At 41.5% G+C, this 23,966-nt stretch overlaps 1 protein-coding gene across 2 annotated transcripts in view; it reads right to left on the bottom strand.

The window, feature by feature from the left end:
• The window catches only part of LOC310965968 (cadherin-2-like), a 145,009-nt gene that overhangs the window by 52,027 nt on the left and 69,016 nt on the right, over window positions 1–23,966 (bottom strand). For both annotated transcript variants that reach the window (XM_083939734.1, XM_083939735.1), the window contains exons 3-9: window positions 23,206–23,438; window positions 19,106–19,279; window positions 11,560–11,715; window positions 8,186–8,330; window positions 7,907–8,079; window positions 7,084–7,221; window positions 5,423–5,608 (exon numbers count right to left, since the gene is read on the bottom strand). In XM_083939734.1, the coding sequence (XP_083795860.1) occupies window positions 5,423–5,608; window positions 7,084–7,221; window positions 7,907–8,079; window positions 8,186–8,330; window positions 11,560–11,715; window positions 19,106–19,279; window positions 23,206–23,438 (1,205 nt within the window). The remainder of the gene's footprint in view (window positions 1–5,422; window positions 5,609–7,083; window positions 7,222–7,906; window positions 8,080–8,185; window positions 8,331–11,559; window positions 11,716–19,105; window positions 19,280–23,205; window positions 23,439–23,966) is intronic.

Raw genomic sequence — 23,966 nt, 5'->3', positions numbered from 1 at the left:
TGTGATTAGGCCAAAGTAGTCAGTGTGTGTACAGTCACATCAGTAACCCAAAATGGCCTCTCCCCGGTTAAGGGAATAATCAGATTATTGAAGTTCCCCTCGTATACATGAAAGGGAGTTGAATGGGAAAATTAAGGAGTAACTCTTCCTCCGGTACAGTAGGTGGCGCTCTGCCAAATATAATATATCTTTAAGACAAGAGGATAGTGACAAAAACTATTACTAAACTATTACATTACCATTACATAAACTATTTAACTTTCTCTAATAAAATGACTATTCAAAAATTAAAAACTCGTTAGATCTCACTTAGTTTCATCATAATTTCTTTACTCAGCTTTTCTGTTTGCTGTTGACCCTTCTACAGCATTGTACTGGCCTACATTGCTGCTAATGCAAAGCAGACGTTTTGAAGTGCTGCTGCTGCTCCACATTAACAGTGTTCAACTGGCAAATAACAGGACAGCGTTATTGTGGAGCCATTTCCAACCAAAGGAAATGTAATTTAAACAATAAATAGATCTGACCACAAAATCAGGCTGACGTTTAAGAAATGCTCGAATCAGCATGACAGCACACCGAGCATTAACATTATACACTATACGCTACTGTATAAATGTGTTTCATAAAATAAAATGTACAGAAAAACTCTTGTCATGATCCCGAAATATATAATATACAGTAAATAAATATACAATCCTGATCAAAATTTTAGACCATTTAAAAATGGCTTAAATTTGTATTTTGCACTGTTGGAACTTAACAAGGTTCTAAGTGGAGCTTCAAGATGCAAGAAGAAGAAATGGGAACAATGGACCAAATGTTTTGAGCAGGTAATTTATTGAAAACAACAATTTAACTGAAGTAGGCTGTTCATCAGCTGATCAAAAGTTTAAGACCACAGCCTTTAAAAGCCACAATCTGTGCAAAATAATAATCGTACTGTGAGGATCTCTTGATGGCAAAGGCAAAGAAGTTGACCGTCTTTGAACGTGGTAGGATTGTTGAGCTGCATAAACAAGGCCTCTCACAAAGGGCCATCGCTGCTGAGGTTGGATGCAGTAAAACAGTCATTTTCCATTTCTTAAAAAATTCTGAGGGCTATGGAACAAAAAAATCAAGTGGTAGACCCCAAAAAATCTCACCGGCACTGAGCCGGATGATCCGAATGGCTGTCCGTCAAGACACGGGAAGATCCTCGTCCCAAATTAAGGCCATTACTGGTGCTGACTGCAGTTCAATAACCATCAGATGGCATCTGCACAGGAAGGGCATCAAACACAAGAAACTTCTTTAAAGGCCGCGTCTACTTCAACGCCACAAACTTGCCCTTTGCAAGGGAGCACCAAATTTGGGACATTCAAAGATGGAAGAAAGTTTTATTCTCTGACGAGAAAAAATTTAACCTTGATGGTCCTGATGGCTTCCAACGTTACTGGCATGACAAGGAGATGCCTCCTGAGATGTTTTCTACGCAGCACAGTGGAGGGGGTGCCATCATGATCTGGGGTGCTTTTTCCTTTAATGGAACAATGGAGCTCCAGGTTGTGCGGGGGCGTCAAACAGCAGATGGCTACATGGAGATGTTGCAGCGGGCATCCCTCATGACTGAGGGCCCTCTTCTGTGTGGTAATGACTGGGTTTTTCAGCAGGACAACGCTCCAATTCACAATGCTCGTCTGACAAAGACTTTTTTCCAGGAGAATAACATCACTTATTTGGACCATCCTGCATGTTCCCCAGATCTTAACCCAATTGAGGACATTTTGGGATGGATGGCAAGGTCAGTTCCAGACAGTGGACGCCCTTCGTGAAGCCATCTTCACCGCTTGGACCATCATTCCCACTAGCCTTTTGGAAACGCTTGCATCAAGCATGGCAAAACAAATTTTTGAAGTGATCCACAATAATGGAGGAGCTACTCATTACTGAGTCAGTTTTTGACACTTTCATTTGAGTTTTAGGAGGTTTTTGAGTGTTTTTGCATCTTGAAGCTCTACTTAGAACCTTGTTAAGTTCCAACAGTGCAAAATACAAATTCAAGCCATTTTTTAACTGGTCTTAAGATTTTGTTTAGGACTGTATATACATCTCTGCAGATTGGAAGCCGAAAACTCCAAAGCAAAAAGCTGTGTTAAAATAATGGGTTGTCAAGATCTTATGAACCAGCTCATACTCAATCATAATTAATAAAAAACACACAGGGTGCAATTTGTGAAAAGGAGAGGGGGATGTTTTGGAAATATTTGTATCCATGAAAATAAACCACGAAACACGGTGGGCACAGCACTTTCTGTTATAGGAAATGTTCAGATTATCAGCTATGCCGGTGTTCCTGTGGCACGGTGGGGACAGAGTGCTATCTTTAGGCCTTAAGTCCATCCCCTATATGTTACCCTCTTAAATCCATACACAGACATGTTCCTATTACACTTCTGTCCTTACTACAAGCCTGACTCAGAAGTTGGAAGTTCACGATTTCCAATTACAAGTGGCCATCAACAGTGGCGAGCTGCACCTGACAGACCAACCGCTGTCAGCAGGGTCACTAACATGGGGGTGTATTTACATCTAGAGAGGGGACGATGCCACAGAGTGGGTCATATGATCAATCACCATTGTTTTTACTCACTCTTTGATGGATAGGAACTTTACAGATAATTAACTAGATGAAAATTTTAAATGTTTTTCAAAAGTTTACCCTACATGTTCTTAGATGTATTAGCTAAATCTATCCATAGAGGAAAAAGAAGCAGAGATCTTCTTTGACAACATCATTGAGCTATCATAGCAGTTTTCTTCTATGTGCAGAATTTTTTCATTCATAATCTCTACAAAGTGTTCGGGGATCACAGACTAGTTTGTCATGTTTCTATGGAAATGGAGATAGCAAATTGCTCCACAGTATGAATACATTTTTATCATATATTCAATTTTGTTGGTAACTTGTGTGCAAGCACCTCTGTCCTGGACACATCACTAAAGTGCCAACAATCACGGTAGAGCACACCCTCCACAAAGTGTAAAACTGTTGGATCACTTCTAGTTTTTGCAAGTGAGAAATGGAAGAAGCAGAGTTTCAAGCAGCAGGCTCTTCCTGTGGTCTGACAACCAGCACATCTCCAACACCTTGGATTTACCATTGTACTGTGAGACATCTGTTACTCACAGTATGGTGGTTAACATCAAATTATTTATCTAGTTTCTTAAAACAATGTGAAAAGATGAAGCCTTTCAAATTCACCATGCTGCTTTATGATTCATCTCTGATTCTGGTTTCCAAACAGACCATTGTGCGCTGTATGAGAAAGTTGGACCATCTTCATTTCACACCTGTAGAATGAAGCGTTGGTGTTTCTTTATGAAGCTATTTTACATCAACTTCCATCCTGTCTGTGTTGTCTACTGGCTCCAGAAACACCAAAACCGGCACCACCCGCTCCAGCAGCCTTATTATGTTCAATGTTCCTCGAACCAACACTGTTTGGTGAAAGTGCTTTTAAATATTCAGCACCTTTATCTTGGAATAAACTACAGGATCATTTAAAACTGGTAAATGGATGGACTTGTACTTATATAGCGCCTTTCTAGTCATCTGACTACTCAAGGCGCTTCACAGTGTCTGTCACATTCACCCATTCACACAGACATTCACACTGATGGCAGTGGACATCTACATACCATCTAATCTGATCTAACCATTCACACCACATTTACACACCCATGCGCAGCACGGGGAGCAATTCGGGGTTCAGTGTCTTGCCCAAGGACACTTCGACATGTGGACCAGGGGGAGATGGGGATCGAACCACCAATCTCTCGAACAGAGGACGACCCACTCTGTCACCAAGCCACAGCCGCCAAAACTGGAATCCCTCATCAGCATGGACGATTTCAAAAGCAGGATTAAGGACTTTTTAAAAACAATTTGCACATGTACTGTCTCTGAGCACTGCTCAGCTCTGCTTTTTAATTTTTAATGCTGATTTTATATTGTTGATTTATCATGTTTAGTTGTGTGTTGTTTCGGTTTTAAATGTGAAACTTGTATGTTTGTGCTGCTGTCTTGGCCAGGACTCCCTTGGAAAATATATTTTAAATCTCAATGGGAATATTCCTGATTAAATAAAGGGGAATCAAATGAAAAATTCAAAATTGACATAAATTCATCTTCAGGCATCTTGCTCCCTGTGCCTCTGGGTCTTTCCTCTTGGCCGTGTCATCCAAACTGAGACAGAAAGTGAAATCACATGGGCACAAAACACGTGACAGAAGCTGGATGCCTGTCATCTTATCGGTTGGGACGTTCATTTGGCCAGAAATTAGTCTATATACTGTCAAAAGGAGCTTTCCTCATTGTATCAGTAGCTCACTCTTTGTCTCTTTCTCTCTCTCTCTGGCTTTCTCCCCCAAAATATCTTTGCAGAAAGGCAAAAGAAAAGTACAACAGTTGTGCATTGCATCCGAGCGTCCTCTCTCTTGCTTTTTGATGACTGAGGGAAGAACATGGTAATGTCTCCTCCTGGCTTGTAGTTCACTTCGGCATGGCTCCCTTGTCTCTTCCTTCTCAGCTTGCAGAGAACATCGGGTCTCTCTACGTGTAGCAGCATTGTGCTAGCTAGTGCTAACAGCTGATACCCAGTTAACACGATGGGGATGTAGTGAGCGTTTTAACACAAACAGTCATGTCACAATTACGACAAAATGAAGTGAAACAGACAGATCGGTCGCTCATAGTCATAGTATGCATTATTTCCTGTATCGTATCGTCGCCCACATATTATCGGATAGGGAGAGATGCACAATCCCTATACATACATACAGTACATACTGTATATATATATATATATATATATATATATATATATATATATATATATATATATATATATATATATATATATATATGAATGATTTTATATTTTTGATACATCGACACGTTTTAGAGTTTTTGAGCACATTAAATAAATATGCAAGAAAGTAATAATATATATATATTTGGTAGGACTATATGAGTAAGATACTTGTTAAGTAAAGTTGGTTGAGTTTGGAAAAAAAAAGTACAACAGAGGAAGCTATTAACTAACTAACAATGAATGATGCATACATTTCAAATGTTATTCATGTACCTTTATGCTTTCTAGTTGTGTATATTATTGTTTTCTGTATGACCTTGTTTCTTGTACATATTTCAAAATACATTTTAATCAATCAATCAATCAATCAATCAAATGGAGCAGACCTGAACGTTCTCAGATGTTTTCAGGCAGCAATTAGCTGCTGTGAAGCACAGTGATGGGAAAGCACACAGCATTCCTCTTCACCAGCACAGAACAGACAGTGGTGGCAACATCAGTGGTGACTGCTCACTACTTGTTCATTCTGGCGTTTGTGTGTTTGTGTGTGTGTTGTGGAGCCCTACCTTGACCACAGTGAGCAGGCCCTCATTGGTGGTGGGGTCAGTGGGGATGGAGAAGCGTCCTGTGGGGTCTCCAGCGATGATGCGGTACATAGCGCTCCAGGCTGAAGTGTGAGGCTGGTCTTTATCCGTCACAGTCAGGTTAGCCACGATCACATTCACCCTGTTCTCATTAACCTCCCCGAAGAACTGGAAGACAAACACGGAGACAGACTTGTAAAGACTCTGCAGCATTTTGGCACCAATGTGTCACTTGAAATGAACCAGCACTACATTAGCACCTTGGTAAAATGACGGTAAACAAATGAGACCAAAGTGAAGATGACGCCTTTTGTTTCCAAAAATAAAGACCATGTTTCCCACAAACATTCTTCCTGTCCAACCTGTTCGGCTTTACTGAAGAACATAAACATATTGGATATCGTTTCATTGGCTTTACACTGCTGCACCATCTGCCACTGCCAATCAAAGCTTCAGAGCTTCAGTGGTGTTTCGAAGAACAGTGCCTCTTCCCGTTTGCTGTTTGACAGCCATTACATTTCCTGTGTGTGACTGCGTGTGTGTGTGTGTGAGTGAAAGAGTGAGAGAGAGAGTTTGTAGACCAGGGCTATTAAATTGGCGGCCCCTGGGCCGGATCCGGCCCGCAAGGGAATATTTCCTGGCCCTTTGAGTAGAAGCCTATGTGAAAAAGTAATTCATGGCTGTATTGACCAATGTTAACTGCTTTCCGCTTTCGTATCTATCTCAGTGCAACTGACTCAGCGCTTCAAATCCCGGCGCACCACATTCCCTGTAGGTGCGCGGCCACATGCTCTTCTCTATGGGTTTCTGAATCCTCTTGTCAACAGCTCGCTAAGCTCCGCTCTGTTGTTGTTCTCAATCGTTTCTGTCTGGTTAAATCTGTGGTTAAATCACCACCACGATGTCTCTACTCTGAAAAAAAGAAAGGTTGACAGAAAACCGTCAGTTCACCAGAGAATAGACGGAGAAGTTTTAGTTTCTGTCACTGTGAAGCCTGTGTTTACTCTGCAGCCATATCTGTGTGTAAAGAGGAGAAGTTGATAAGGCATTTTCAGAAAAATCATGCTAACTTCAACACCACGTTCCCACTGAACTACAAAAAATACTCTGCATTTATATTAGATTAATTTTTGTCAGTCCAGTTTTTGTTGAATAAACTAATGTTTCATATGTGCTTGTTGGCCTGGTAAAATAACAAGTAACTGAAGTAATCAGATAAATGCAGTGGAGTAAAAAGTAGAATATTTCCACTGATTTGTAGAGGAGTAGAAGTATAAAGTAGCATGTAAATAAAATACTCAAGTAAAGGAGAAGAGCCTCAAACTTGTACTTTAGTCCAATAATTGAGTGTAAACCTCTGGTTATCAGGTTTGTTCATTTATTGTTTTCATGGATTGTTTTTGACAAGGTTGTTGCACTTTGAGTCGGCCTATCACTACTTGTTTTGAAAGGCTGTTGTACTTTGAGGCCTCTTGCTACTATTTATATTGATAAAATAAAGATAATATATGCACTCCTATGTCGCTGTAGTGTTACAGTTTCCATTAATGTGATGCTCATGTTTTTCCAGCCCCTCATTTTGGATCATTTACATCAACCCGCCTCAATTACTAATGAATTGAAAAACCCTGATGTGGACGTACTGTGTCTGTGGTGAACTCAGGGGGATTGTCGTTGACATCAGTGATCCTGATGATAGTGGTGGCCGTGTTTGAAAGGCCGTAGGTGGGGTTTCCTTCCATGTCCGTAGCCTGGATGATCAGGGTGTACTGGGTGACTTTCTGGAAACACACAGAGAACAGTGAGGGTCAACAGCTGGACAGAGGACTCAAGAACAGTGGAAACCTAACATTTCAAAAATATTTAGAATAATATTTAGCATAAAATAAACAGTTAAACATAAAGTGCTTTTTCTTCAAAAACAGAAACAAAAATGATCCACCAACTAATGACAGTCCCTCAGGAGCGTTGTCTGTGCTAACGTTAGCTGAAACATGTTCAGTTCAAATACGATCGTCATTTCCGGTAAGTGCTTGGCAGCAGTGTGGGATTTGAGACTTACTGGGGAAATTGAGTGTACTGATCAGTACAGAGTGCACACAGTGCACGATTTGATACACAGCGACTGGCTTGAGGGGATAATGTCAGCTAATTCATCCAGACTCTGCCACTTTCAAATTATCATATCAGCCATCATTATGAAGCACAACTTTCCAAAAGTAACAGGCAGTCTTGATTGATTTCAAACATAATCACTGCAGGTTGGCATGCAAACAGCATGACAGAACATTCTGTAGGATCTACTAATGCAAGAATAGGGAGCTGCAAGCTGTTTGTACACCGCAGGAGATACTGCAGGCTGGACAGACACTCACAGGCTGAGGAGCAGCTGCTCCATGTGGGTTTAGGGATGAGCCTTACAAACTGTCCACCCAAACACACACACACACACACACATACACACACCTCCCGATCCAGGCCCGCTGCCACAGTGATGATGTCACCCGTCCTGTTGTTAATGGTGAACATGTTGGTAGAGGGGCTCTGGGGATTCTGGGAGAGGATCTTATATCGCAGCATCCCATTAGCAGTTTTTGGATCATCCTTGTCCACTGCTGTCACTGTCATCACAAAGGATCCTGCAGGGGGACACACAGCAAGTCAACATGGATATGTCAGTGGAAAAGGATCAAATCTACAATCTACAAGCTACAAGCTCGTGTGTGTGTGTGTGTGCATGTGTACCAGGCTTGGAGCCCTCCGGTACAGAGCCGTTGAAGATGGTGTGTGTGAACTCTGGTCTGTTGTCGTTCTGGTCGATGACGTTAATGACAATGTCGATGGGGTTCTCCACCTGATTCCCATTCAGGTCCACCGCATGGGCTCGCAACTGTACACACAAACACACACATATATAGTTGATCACTTCTTTAAACGGTTTTGTTTGAAAGTAACATTTGTACATACGTAGAAGAGAATCCTAGCATGAGTTGAATGGTAGACTCAGGTTAGTCACATCTCAGGAGATAAACATGTTACATTTGAGATGTTAAATATAACAAGTCTACAGCCATGCTTTGAGATAAATGCTAACAACACCATGTTAACAAGCAGAAACGTGGATGTTTAACAGGTAATTTTTACTGTAAGTATTCAAGTGTGGGATATGTAATCACTGTGACACAATGCAAGCAAATAACAGCATCATGGATGTATACTCAAATAAATCCTATAAAATAAAAGGACTCATCAACTGCAATAAAACTCATGTAGTGTCACATTTCCATGTGAGGAGTCAGAAATTGAGAATTGATGAATATAAATATGTAATCCACACAGGAAATGGGTTTTGGCCTATCACCGACATATTAGTAAAATCATGTATGTTAGCCGATGTAAAAACCTTTTCTACAGAACATATAACTCATAAAACGATGATGAGGGGCTGAATTAGAAATGGTGTCATATACAGTGTATACATATACTCTCTCTCTCTCTCTCTCTCTACATTTAAATAATTAATATATAATATACATTTAAATATATATATATATATATATATATATATATATATATATATATATATATATATATATATTCCCATATTTTCCTGTATATATTCCTGTTTATTACCATTTATTCCTGTTTATTACCATTTATTCCAGTTAATTCCCATTGAAAGTATCCAACTTTACTACTCCCTTCTAATTCTGCAGCCCTAGCAGTGTGTGTAGATGAATGGTGTTTGGTTTCCCTCGTGGCAGAAATCCCCACGGAACGTTGTATCAGAGTTTCACCAAAACTGCGAGATGAGGTGAAACGCGTCGTTTTACATCGTCCCAATCTGACGAGATTTTGGCAGACGTCAAATACATTTGACCTTGCAAGCTACAAAATGTATATATTTGAATCAATATTATATTGGAAAATCAACTCAAGTGAAATAATTTAAAATCATGAGAACTACTGCAAAAAAACATTCTGAGCAATAAAAAACATTTCCCCGCTTTTCACTTGAGTCAACATAATGACATTTTAAAAAAGAATCCATTTTACAACCATCTTTAATGTTCCCAAATAAAACAGCAGGCCTATGATATGTATTTATTTAGCATTAAATAGTCAAAGATGCTGACTCTAGCTATTGATTGGCCTTGGACCCACGATAAGTCATTCCTTCACAGCGCATGCAGCATCAGTATGAGGTTCTCAGAGAGCCAAAGTCTCCCTCATGAATAAACATGCTGGCCAATCCCAGCTCCCAGCTCTGACAACTACATCCAATCACATGAATATTCATCAGACAGCTTAAATGCAAATCACCCTGCTGCGACTCCAGATTTCCACTCCCCTGTGTGAGTTGTGTGTGTGTGCATTCGTACAGATCAAAGGTTAGACTCTGCTCTCAGAGGTGTATGTGACTGTATTAGATATAGTGAGCAAACACCAGGAATCTTTTTTGAAAGAATTTCCTCTTCATCTCTGTGCATGAGAGAGAATATCCAGCAGAGAGTGACAGCAAGGATGAAAATAAAAACAGGGGGTGACATGATGCGACCAAGGTGATGAGGCAGACAGCAGATTCAAGTGTATTAGGAGGTAGATCACACTAAATGTGCTGCATTTTCTTCTCATGGTAGAATGTTAAAGTGTTGCCTTGCATTTGATGTGATTTGAATAACGTTTGGAAGTCCTTGTCAAATGCATCTAAGTTCAACTTTCAACATTTTAAGGAACTAAAGTTGAAAATGACTTTAACGTTTAAGCATCATTGTGTAAGTATTTTACCTTAAGGCTTCAAAGTCATTAATACTACACCGACTCATGGGAGAATAGTTCCTCTGTCCCGCACCCTGAATGCCTTTCTTAATCTGTGTAACTTTGGCAAACAGGTCGGATCTACCGGGAGAAGTGTGTAAAGCTTTCCAGCACTAGGTCACTTATTTTGGTGAAACTGGATGATATTTTATGGAGAAAATGTTTTCTGGTTTTCCCTCTTACTCTTTGTGATTTATAGTAGTGACTTCCAAATGAAGCTTCATGAAGCATTAGTTGTGTTTGTTGAGTTCACTAGATGGAGCTCTTGGTTCAAAGAAAAAGGCTCAATGAATGGTGATTCAGTGAGTTTTCAACCCTTTGTTGAACTAAGAGCTCCATCTAGAGGACTCAGTAAATAAAGAAAATGCTTCATGAAGCTTCATTTGGACATCGATAATTTATAGAGTTAACAGCTAACAGCTAATTGGGGAGTGTTGGTGTTTACAACGCTAGCAAAGAGCTTTGGACTGCTGGGAGGAGGATGTGATCGAAAAAGGTTAAAAGACAAAGACAAAAAAAATCATGTTTTTTATGTGTTGCCAACGCACTTTAGCAGGTTGCCTGACTGTTGTTTTTTTGGCGTGTCAGCCGGTGTTTAATCAGACAATTGAAAGATAAGGTTCATAATAAAGGTCAATCCCCACATGGATAAATGAATCAGCGTTAACACATTCATGAACACACTTCAACACAAAAGCTCCAGGGTCACAATCATACAAGCAATAATCAGAGGCACAATGCAAACTCAGTTTAAATCAGTGTATCGAACAATGAGCTACACTCAGCATCAGAAAATGTCTTTTAAATAATTGTCCTAAAAGTTCCAAATAATGTTACCCAACAGAAACAATCCAAAGTTAAATCAAAAATCACAAAATAAAAAACTAAACTAAACTAAAGAAAGAATATCAGTTTGTTTAATTCTGTTTTAGTTGTTTTTTGCAGGAGTGAATCATCTTCTCAAACTAAATAATAAGGTAAATCGCCAACGCTGTCGGAGTTTTTTGAGACATAATTTACATGCTGTCAAACAAATAAGATAAGGTTGTTTAGATTGTTTACTAAAGGACAAGAGCTGTTCTATAGGAAAGGGATCCTTAAATGACTTCTGGTGGGATCTGACGATATTCACAAAATACAATTAAATAAAATGAACTTGACTTTCAAGGGGGATGGGGCCCCCCCTAATATAATGGGAGGGGAAACACTGGTAGTAAAAACAACTGAAAAGTAAAATCCAAACGTACAGTGGAACTTCTGTTTTCCCTGCTGTTGAGCTGTTACAGTGTAAGGAGTCTTACGTGGAAGTTTGAGATGTGCTCTCTGTCCAGAGGCTTGGTGACGGACAGCTGGCCAGAGATAGGGTTGATGATAAAGATGCCGTTGGGAGGCTGGTCAGCCCCGGGGCCCGTCACACTGTAACGCAGCATCCGGTTCTTATCCCGGTCTGAGCGGATCTGAAGCACAGACAGGTGGGCGAGGAGAAGTATTTATTATTCATATAAAGATACACAGGATGGAGCTGGACTAAGTATGAAATGAAAAGTAGAGTCATTGGGCCTCATTTATCAAACGAACGTATGGCAGAAAAATGTGCGTACGACCATTTCGTATTTGCGGTGCAGCACAGCAAAATCTGTCTGAAAATAATTAACAAACCTCAGCTGTCATTAAGCATAAGCAGTCACACATTAAGAACAGATCAAAACGGATTCTAAAAACGAATTTAAAAAAAAAATTGTGGTTGGAGCAATTGATTGTACTCATGTGCGTCTGAAGGCACCATCCATGAATGATTACGCATTCATCAATCGGCAAAACTACCACTCGATAAATGTACAGGTGATTTGTGACGCCAAGCTGTCGCTTTTAAACATGGCGGCCAGGTGACCAGGGGAACACACGATTCTTTAATATTTCAAAACAGCTCGGCTCCAGTCCCCCGAGACCCCGACATTGAATGAATGAATGAATGTGTTGGCGCGCGGCTGCAGCAAGACGCACTGCAGAGCCAAAGTCATCTCCCTGGTTCGTGGCTACCCTCGATAAATTGCATTAAATCAAACAAGGTATCAGATGATTAACATCTTGGTATGGTTCTTCAAGATTACAAAGGTATCCTCTTACGGAATACCTAATAACCCGCTGGTAGCGCCGGTGTTGTGCGGTAGAGTAGTAAATAAACTACTCCTATAGGTGGAAACAACAGCCTTCTGATCCAGAATATCACCTATAATGCGAGGGGGTGCATTTCACAGCAGGGGTGCTGAATGCGGCACACCTGTCCAACAGTGCGCACAGGCGCACACAGGTCTCAGTGGAGCGCTGCCTCGGTTTGACTTCCTCCCTTATTCTTATACAGCGTTTTTATGGGCCCATTTTATTCCACTCTTAAGACTGCCAAAAAGCTCAGCTTTATTTTGCTCCATCTCGGATATCAGGATGCCGATCTGTGTGTGGGAAAAGTTTATTTTCTAACCAGCGTTCTTCCCCTCCATGTTTGACCTCAGTGGGCGAAGCCTCCGAAACAGGGATATTTAGGGGCGTAACATGTTAAAGACGATCGAATTCAGCCGCATTTATCAAGGCCTGCTCATTCATACGCTGAGATTGGTCAGATACGAATGTTTCATAAATCACACGTGGGTCCTTTCCTACGACCAATTCTGCGCACAGATCTGCACCCGTTTCCACGCAAGTTTGATAAATGAGGCCCAGTGTAAGTACTCAGAATAAACAGAACTTGTTTGTGTCATCTGCTGCATCCACTGTTGTCAGTGAGATCTTCCTCCCAGCGTAAGCACAACTGCCTGTTTAAAGTTAATCATATAATAAAAGTGAAGCAAAACTTTCTAAGTTTGACCTGGATGTGTCTCGTATGTCAGTATGACTCTAGGCTTGCAACACCCAACACTCAGCAAATGCTAGAGGCTGCTGCTACAGAAGATCTCATTGGAGCTGTTGAACATAAAGTTTGATGCCTGGTGCACCATTAATACCCCTCAGCTGTCCTAATGATCCAGACAAAAAAGAGGAAAGCAGCAGTGTAAGTACAGGGCTCGACATGGACTCAACCATGTTTACAAAACACAAATATGAATATGGACTAAGCACCTTTTACCTACAACTATCATATTTTAAACTGCAACTGCTGGGCAGAACATTTGATCCACTCTCATTAAAAAGCAGTGTTATCTGCTGGAGTTTGTTGCAACTGGTTGGGGAAGAATTAGGGCATATCTGTATACACAGATATTTTGGTCAATATTGATACAATACTCATTGAATCATCATGCATTTATTGAGCTTTTTAAAGCTTTTTCTTGAACTTTAATTATATGTTTTGTATATAATTGTATGTTTTTGTTGTCCATCCAACACGGAAGTGTCGTCCATCACGAGTGCTAATGGGAGTTGTAGTGTCATTGTATCACTTTGCCAACAGCTTATTAATTCAGTTGGCTAGTAGGAGCAACTGTATTACCCGCCACAGCTGAAATTTACCCGCATTTGGCGGCCGGGCGGTTAATGTTAATGATAAGCCCTTAATGTGAATATAACCATGCTGCTACCACAGTTGACATTAGTTTTCCACGGTATACAATTCTACGTTCCCCATGGAGGTTTAGCTCACACTTACTGTAGTAAGTATAAAGGTTTTGCTGCGACTCAAATCCGCTCTTATATAGAGATAATGACACCCCTGATGTCAGCAGTGGCAATCCGTTGGAAGTGCTTAAAGCTACTGTTCGAGGACAAGTGATATCCTACAGTTCTCAAAGGAGAAGGGCTGAACGGGCTATGCTGATGGAAATTGCAGAGGAACTGATGAAACTCGATGGAACTTACTCCACCTCCCCCCACTACTGTACTCGTACATGGCCTCTTAATGAAACATGTAGTGTAGAGACAGCTGAGACAATCCAAACAAAGCTTTTTTGAGCAAGGAGATAAGGCAGGGAGACTATTGGCACAGCAGGCATGTGCAGCTAGTGCTTCCAGACTATTCTCTAAAATTCAACTACCTAACGGTAGCCACACTTCTGATCCAGTGATTATCAACAAGTCTTTTTCAGATTTTTACACTATATACTTCTGAATGCAGCCCAATTACTGCAGCGACCCCTAATCTCTTAGACCGTTCTGTATATCTCTAGGGAACTCGGTAGACCCATCTCTTTGTTGGAGGTGCATGAAGCGATCAAGTTCTTTAAGGCGTACTGGATGCTATTGGCTCCCATCCTTGTGAGAATGCTCAGTGACTCCTTTACTGAAGGCAGACTGTCAGCGACCTGGTATAAGGCATCTATTTCATTGCTCCTGAAGAAAGACAGGGATCCTACTTCATGTGGCACCTACAGACCTATCTCACTTTTAAATGTAGATTGTAAGATCCTTGCTAAGGTCCCCAGCCTCCGCCTCCAAAGTGTGATGTCATTGATAATTTCGCTAGACCAGACATGCTTCATATTAGGGAGAAACCCATTCTTTCTTTTCCTTGGCTCTCCGGGAAGGCAGTCACATCTTTCTCGCTCTCCCTCCCTTATCTTCCCTGCTTTGCTTTTTTGTCTTGTCTCATACTTTGGATAATTCCTCTGCATTGCTCTCCAACTTAAAACCAACTTTAATTATGGAATTGGTCAACTGGTTTCTCAATGCAATTGACAGAATCTTCTCGACGAGAAGCTCAGAACATTTGCAGCTGGTTACACGATCGATTCGTGGGAGCAATGGAGGGTCGTGTGCCTGACCATTCTTCCCGTGGAGGACATTGAGGATTTCTACATTTTCGGAATCATAATAACAGGCTTTCTGCTGATTTGAGTAGGCACTGCCGTGGTGTATCGAAAAATTCAGAAGTCGGTGGCAGCCAGGTGGAGCTGCCCGGCACGATTGATGGATGGAGTGGAGCTTTTAGCGCTCAGACTGTGGTTCTTAACCGCTATTTGGATAACACATTGGATTAAGCTGTGAACAACGGTGATTTTACGGGGTAAAATCTTTGGTACCATCTTGGAACAAGCTGTCAGTGCACAGACAGAGGTTATTGAACACCGAATGGGAAAGATCTTGGGAAGTTAACTGCTTTGCAAAGGTGTATGGATCATATTGGTGACCAAGGGCTGTCCGCTCTTACCCTTGTTGTTCAACATTGCCATCTAGCCATTAGCCATCTGGCTTAGAACCCAGAATGAGTTTGAAGGCATCACTTGTTTTGGTCCAGTCCACAAACTCTCCTCATATGCGGATAACCTCCTCTTATTTATTTCAAACCCCACAACTCCCCCCAGTTTTATCAATCCTGGATCAGTTTGGGCACAGTTTTGGGTCGGGGGATGAGTTGAATATTCAGAGGAGTGAGTTATTTTTTGTCAACAACTTGGCGAGTTAACTCCCACAATCCATATTCAAGTATTTGGGGGTGTTTGTCACCAGCTCCTTCAGGAACCTTTTTCAAGAACTTCCAGCCGCTATTAGATAAATCCAAGTCGGGCTTGTCTAGATGGGCGGGCCTCCCCTTGTCCCTTGCAGGCCGGGCTATTCTTATTAAGATGGTAACTTTACCAAAGTTTCTGTATCTTTTTAAACACCTCCCAGTTTGTCTTATTAAATTGTTTTTAATAATCAAGACCAACAACTTAACGCCTTTATCCGGCAAAATAAACCAGTCTGTATCAAAAAATATATTTTTCAACTCCCTAAACCTAAGGTGGACTGGCACTCCCTAATTTCCACCACTATTTCTGGGACTGCAACATAAATAAACTTTTATATTGCCCCCACCCCCCCTTTTCTTTTTTTGTTTTCCACTTTCTTGAATTACTTTATTTATTTTTGCTATTATTTTTATTTTTTTTAAATTTGTTTTTCCTTTTTTTCCTTTACCAATCTACTTATGTTATATGTTGTTCGGTTACTTGGTTGGTTATTGTGACTGTGTCTGACGTGGGCTTTTGGGAGGGATCGCAGGATTCATGTTGGGTTTTTTTTTTTTCTTCTGTTTTTTCACCTTAAAGCAGACACACTGTACAACTTTTATCCCTTTTCTTGTGTACTTGTCTGCAAATTTCAATAAAAAATCACAGAAGCACGAAACATTCAGAAATGATCTAGAACAGTAACCCTGGGCACCAGTGCCACCACTGGCACACAGTAGCTTATTCAACCGCATGAGTTATAAGAAATGTTGAAAGACCCCTCTCATGTCATAAAACCTTTTTCACAGCCATTGGCAGGTGCATGGTCCGTAATCGGAAGTAGTTTTATTGACTTTTCCCCCATCTGACGGTGGTGACGGTGGCAGAAAGGAGAACACTGGACAAACTGCTGGACATTATGGACAATGCCAACCAGCCCCTGCACGCCGTCATCAGTAACCAGAGGAGCCTGTTCAGTAGAAGGCTGCTCCCGCCCAAGTGTAGGTCCAACAGGCTTAAGGACTCCCTTGTCCCTCAGGCCATCACACTCTACAACTTCTCACTCGGGGGGAGGAGGAAATAAAAAGGACAGAGGGGAAGGAGTGGGAGCCACTCACTGTGCAATAATAATCTACTCTTACATACCTGGACACTTATCTTCTTTTCTTTGTGCAATAACTTTATCCACCACTTAAGTGCAATTATTTAATCTTACTGCTCATTTCTGTCATATACAGTCATACATATTTTATCTTATACAATTCCTCTACATTTAACTCATCTGATTTCATTTTCCGTGAATTTTATTTTACCTGTATTCTATCTACCTCATATATATTTGATTAAGAGTTTATTGTTTACTGTTTATTGCTTTATATAAATAATTATTTAACTTAGAGTTTATTGGTTATCCTATACTGTATTTTTTTTTATACCTCCCTTTTTGTAAGCTACTGGAAATTCAATTTTTTTTGAGGGAGTCATCCCGAAGGGATCAATAAAGAGAAGTCTAAGTCTAAGTCTAAGACTAGCTACAGTCTACAAAGACCCACCCATCTCTGCCTCTGAAAGGCTAGCAGTCATTGCCTTCCTTATAGAATGCAGCATGGGTGCGTAAAAAAAACTCTGAGCAGGCTCACTGGATGACAGCACACTGATAACAAGAACATTTAAAAATGCCACTCCAAATCAAAAAGACTGTCGACCCCTGACCCACATTCATGGGAAAGTAAAGTCAGTTAGCTAACCGACTTTTTCCTCATTAGTGGTTTTAGCGACGTCAATATGTCATGATATAAGAACAGGCTGTGGGTGATGTATTACATTATGTTGATTCTCAGGCCTGGACCCAGACAAAGCTTAAAGCCCAGTTCAGACCAAAGTTTTGCAACAAGGCGGTTTCAAACTACTTGCAGTGTTTAGGTCTGCAGTGTTCTGAAACCTGCCGGTTCACACCAGTTAGACGAGACGGTGTATCATCTCCATAGCAACACCTCTCTGTACTTCTGTTCTAACCTCCGACCTTTCAGGCTTTATTTCGTAGCTGGATAGAATTTGTAGCATTATCAATTATAAATGAGGACAGAGATAGTGAAATACTCGCTACATCTTCATTTCTAGTTGTGATGAATTGGTGAAAATAATGTTTTATTTCTCTGATTCACTTCTTTGTTCTGAATTACTCTCTCTCTGTCTCTTTCCCCCTATCTCTCCGTCTCTTTTTCTCTCTCTCTCTCCATCTCTTTCTCTCTCTCTCATGCACACGCTTGTCTAGCCTCCGTCCATGGCCTTTTCAACCAGCTAATAGTTTGTCAGTGACTCGTCCAGCAGACTTTGCAACAAGCTGATTGGCTGTTGAACAAGTGATGCGTGTTACGCTATAAAACCAGTTGCTGGAGATTTGACAAGTTGAGTCTCAGGAGACAACATCAGCCAGTTTGAGTCCAGACGAGAAGGGTCAGAACATCAGCCAGTTTGAGTCCAGACAAGACGGGTCAGAACTGGGCTTTAGGACCTTTCAGAATCATCTCAAGGTCCAAGGTGATGACGCCTGAGCCAGCTTTATATGCTGAATGAACACTGCGAGATGCAGTTGAAATGTTTAAGCTTAGATTGTTTTGTTGCTAACACTGCTCACCAAGGACCAGAATTAAATTCCATTCTGAGGTATCACATAGTGATTCTGGCTGTAATGTAGCATTTATAGCCATATAGTTAAATGGGCATCAGCATCTTCAAGCTGCCCTTTAATGTATCGAAAGTCAGAGGAAACTAGTTTGTGCTCTTATCTCCAGTTGAATACTGCCATGTCTTCACTGTTGAACCTAGAAAGTCTGTGGGCTGACTACAGTTCACTCAGACCACTGCTTGCTGGGTTTTAACAAGAGAGAAGCATGTTACACCACTTATCAGATGTCTACATTGGCTTCCTGTTAATTATGGAATTAGTTGTACTTCTTGTCCCAAAAATCTTGCATGGCCTTCCTCCTCCATACATCTCTGTCAGGCTTTTCAGACCTTAAAGGTCACCTGGTACTGGCCTTTTGGGTTTCGATGCTTCCAGCTGCTGGAGTATTCTGTCCCATTACATTAAGCCTGCCTCACAGTTAACATTTCAACAGCATCCCCTTGTTTCCTGTGTATTTGCTTAGCTTTATTTTGTTGTGCTTGTGTTTTAATTACAGTTAGGATTAAATGGGCATGTACCTTCAATGCTTTTTTGTGAAGCACAGTGTATTTCGCTTGGAATGAACAGGCTATACAACTGTTTTGCTTGTTTCCTTGCCTTAGGGCTAGTCAGTAAAGGGTCCTCACAGCTATGATAAGACAGGCTTACTTCTGTGTGTGTGTGTGTGTGTGTGTGTGTGTGTGTGTGTGTGTGTGTGTGTGTGTGTGTGTGTATGTGTGTGTATGTGTGTGTCCTTCTTACCCTGACTAGGTCTTCGGGAAACTGTCCTCGTGAGTTCTCTGGGACGTTGATAGGTGGAATGACCCAGTCCCTCTTCACCCGCCTGAGAGTGCCATCACCCCTGACAACCACGCTGCGCCATGGGAACAAGATCTCTGGTACTTGCTGAGTCAGTGTTGCATCACTGGGCTTTACCTGAAGAGACAGTAAACAAGCATTGTGTGCTGGGTTATACACACACACACACACACACACACACACACACACACACACACACACACACACACACACTAACACACACACACTAACACACGCACACAACACAGCCCAGTTGCGGAGCCAGCCTGCTGGGGAGGCTTGGTGACTCAGGGTATTTCTGACCTCATTCCACTGGCTTACATTAATGCTCTCATTATAGTCTGTCTGATAAATGACCACCACCTGCCATTGTGTGTGTGTGTGTGTGTGTGTGTGTGTGTGTGTGTGTCTCATTTACACTGCCCTCCCACACTTCACCTGCTGCTCATAGGGAGTTGAGTCCCTGACCTTGGAGGCACGGTTATGGATTTTCAGTAGGTTTTTGCAAATCTTGGATTAAATTTATATAAATAAATCACCAACATTTTCGAATACATTGTCAAGACAAAATGAGAGTAATCAAGAGATCTATGCCATTACATAAACGGTAAAGGAGAAGGATGGATGGCAGATTAGAATTGAAAAGAATGGATTTAAACAGGTGGGTTTTGAGTGGGGGGCACGGTGGTGTGGTGGTTTGCACTGTCGCCTCACAGCAAGAGAGTTCGTGGTTTGAATCCAGACTGGGGCCCTTCTGTGTGGCGTGTGCATGTTCTCCCTGTGTCTGCGTGGGTTCTCTCTCGGGTTCTCCGGCTTCTTCCCACAGTCCAAAGACATGCACGTGTTAGGTTAATTGGAAGCAGGAACAGTGGAGCAAGTGATGATGAGGGAGAGATTACAGCAGGATTTATTGACGTATTTTGGCCCGATGATGAGGATTTCAAATTTGCCGCTGTTGAGTTTGAGGAAGTTAGCTTGCATCCAGCTTTTTATATCTTCGAGGCAGTATGTGAGGGTGGAATAAGTGATGAATTTGGGTGGAGATGTAGAGCTGTGTGTCGTCAGCATAGCAATGGAATGGAGGCCATGTTTGAGTATGATGTGATCAAGGGGAAGCATGTAGAAGGTGAAGAGCAGTCAGCCGAGCACTGAACCTTCATGTGTTTGGTGTTGTTGTAGTTTCTGTTCCTTAAACTAGGATTATACTTTCTGAGAGGGGACCATGTGACATAAATTCCATCATCAGAGGGCGTAAGCAAGGATCTGTGCGGACATTCACATACCTTGGTCACTACACTACCGTGCTGAGCTGGATAACCAAAATGAATGCTCTACAATTTCTTTCAGACATAATAAAGACAATCAAATGTGCAACAATTTATCCACTGGTCTCTGGCGCATAATTTGCATTTGCTCAGCATATCCTTCTGGGATCTCTCGTTTGGAGATCTTCTGGGAAGGGGCGAAAATACCGGTTGCTGGTAGGATAAACCATCTGTCTATCACCAACATACGGGCCAAATCAACCAATCAGATCAACGAAGTGTATGACGTGCTAACAGCATCAGGGCAAAGCTCAGAAAGTAAACAACATGACGGTAAAGGATATTTGCTGTTTGTGAAACGTGAATTTACAGATCAAAGGCAGAATTTCAGGTGCCCGGTCCATATTCAACAGAAGGGTCACAGAGAAAGAATAGCTGTGCTCAGCTCATCCATGGCAGCTGCCATGTTGTTTACACTGAACGGTTGTTTCTCGTTGCGCTACACTTAAATCCGCCTCAAAACCAACGCTGATTGGTTCGGTCGCTTGGCAAACAGCTCCAGATTTTCTCTGCCGCAGGTTACCAGACTGATCTGTGAGTAAAATACAATGGAGCTCAGAGATCAGGATTGTCTCACAAGGCTAGAAATATACTACACCAGGAAGACGTTTTGCATTTATACCAACAGCCAATTCAAAAGAAGATCAGACAGCAGGGCAGCTTCTAATTAAAAATTAATGAAATATATACACTTCATAACACCGGGGTTGTTAGAAGTTATATGCAATTGTTTCAAATGAAAACCTGTTTCTTTCTGCAAGTGAGGTTAATACATTGGAGAATTATACATTTGAGAAGAATTTATTTTGCAATTCTAAGAACGTGGTGACCACATAGAGGACAAAGACTCAACGCTTGATAAAGCTGAGGTGTTGTTATGAGGTGGCTCTTACTGATCTGTCAAGCAAAGACTGATTTCACTGACATTTGGAGCTTGGTGGGCTGTAAATATGATGCCCGTTTGTCTCACTCTCCAGTTTCATTTGATAACAAGCCTGGTCCTGCCTCTCCATTGAAGGGCACAGTGCTGACACTGCTCCCCTGGCAAATGACTGGCTGTTAACTGCCATGGCTGCTCTCCGCAAGTTTTCCTTATGAAGGATTGTTGACAGCTTCTTTCAGTCTCAGTGGTTCTCTGCAGCGAGCAATGCTGATAGTAGCTAAAGCATATGGTGGCCGGCTATTTCTGGTATGTGTATAGAAGAACAGCCGATCAAGGCCAGTGTCTTGTCTAAATACATGCAGAGGGCCTTATTATCACTGTTGTACATGAAACAAACTAACAGATGGCTGTTTGACTCGCTTTGTCTCTGCAATCAGTACTTGGCCAAACTCAGACGCCTGCTGGGCTGGGCTGGAAAACGGATTTTATATCCTTACACAGTTCATCCGGCATTAGTGAAGCCTTGGGGGAAAATAACAGCCCATCATGCTTAGACTGTTTAATGATCCCGCTTATCAAAAATTACAGTTTATTCTCAGAACGCCTTCATACATGCTAGCATCCTCACACCCAGATCAAGGTATGTGTTAATGCTGTCAGGTTCTCTATGTGTTAATTAACTCAAAAATATCAGATGACTCAGAGATAGGTGTGTGTGCAGTGCACTGTATGTTCACAGAGAGATAGCTGTGTACTTATGCAATTAGCAAAAAAAACCCTGAATAAGTAGAATAAGCACTTGAGCTGCACAATTTTTTTTCTTGAATATGATACTATGTATTGTTCACAAGTAATGAGCCTATAAACCAAGCTAACTGGCTAAATGCATACAGACCTGCAAGGACTTCCTGAGCCCAAAGTTACATCTTTAAATTATGTTTAGCCTTTACAAATCCACTCTTCCTAGTCCATTGTGTTACTTTCAAGTGACAGGAATAAATAAAAACGAAAGCAGTGCTCATAACGGTGCGTCACTCTCAGCCAGTTAGGACACTCCAGGAGAAAACATTGCATTCAACCTGAAACTTATGGTTAGAGTTGGGTAACATTCACATTTGAACCAATACCAGTAGCAATACCTGGAACTCGGTACCAGTACTCATCTGTACCTTTTTGGGTACTTCATTCACTCTTAAAAAAAATCGAATTTATGTTTTAGAAATAAATCTAAACCTTTGCATCCTATGTAATAAGAATATTTAGTTATTTCTTAAGAGTATCTTAAATGCCTCACAAAATTAAACCCTTATGCACCTTTCTGTCCCCACTCAAAAATTACAAATCCTACTATGGCGAAGGCCTGTCCCACCCTATTCTGTCTCTGATTGACCTGATATTCTTGCCCTAACCCTTACCAATCCCACTCCTCATGCCTAAACCTAACCAATCCAACCATAGTGGGCCTTCGCCATAGTGGGAAAGTAAATTAGCAACCTGCCCCTCAAACTCCAACCTCAGTCAGTCTGGGCATAGAGTAGTAGAACAGAGGTAATTTGGTCAGTACCCTTAAAAGTACCAAGTTAAGTACCCGACCTTAGACATGGTGCATTCTAAAACATAGATTTCCCTCGAGGAGGAATTTTTCTTTCCTCAAGTAATTCACCGAATGTGCCCAGTATTTGTTTATTTTCATACAGAGCAGGGAAGTGAAATCCAATCACGAGTGGTCACTCTGTTAAAGGCAGGTCTGAACGGGGTCACCGAAAAAGGGACACCGCACACCGTGTTTGTACCCTGTAAAATCGACCAATGAGTCTACATGGAAACCATATTACCTGTTCAGGTCCCACGCTGCTGCCATTTGGACGGACATGGAGATGCACTCTGGTCTTCCAGACCTGTTTGGACTGCAGGTCTCGAGCGTAGACCAACGCCACCACAGCTTTTCCCTTTCCCACTAGGCTGAGATGATGCAGGGTGTAGAGCACACCATCTTTACTCATCCTGAAATTAGACGAATCTCCAACCTCGAACCACACCTTCCCTCTACTGCAGTCCGTGAAGCTCACTGCAAAAAATAAAGACCAAGACAGACGTCAAACTGAGTGGAAAAACCCATCAATCACCTGCGGTGTGCTATGCTGTATTGTGATAAGGTTGAGTGTTTAAATACCCCTGGCAGCCAGCTCACAGCTCTGCTGGACCCACCAGTGGATTCATGTTTACATATTCATTTATTCTACACATCAGGCTGCATTTCAGGAAAGTGAAGACTAAAGGATGCAAAGAACATTATAATATTTCCAATGCCTTTGCTTTGAATCACTCAACCCATGATGAAAAAAGCCATTAATAACAAAAGTGTTGAGTGGGGTTGAGATCAGGGCTCTGTGAAGGCCTGTCTGCTTCTCCATAACAAATTGGGAAAACCATTTCTATAGGGACTTAGTTATGTGCAGGGGGCACTGTCATGTTGAAACTGGGTCTTCCACCAAAAGTTGACACAAAGATGTAAGCACACTATTGTCTAAAAAAATCATTGGATGCTGTAGGATGAAGACTTCTGTCTGTAAAGACTCTCAGTCATCCAGGTCAC

Source organism: Echiichthys vipera (genome assembly GCF_963691815.1).
Source record: "Echiichthys vipera genome assembly, chromosome: 3".
Classification (NCBI taxonomy): domain Eukaryota; kingdom Metazoa; phylum Chordata; class Actinopteri; order Perciformes; family Trachinidae; genus Echiichthys; species Echiichthys vipera.
Note: the sequence above shows the minus strand (reverse complement) of the source record. Positions and strands in the feature narration are given on the sequence as shown.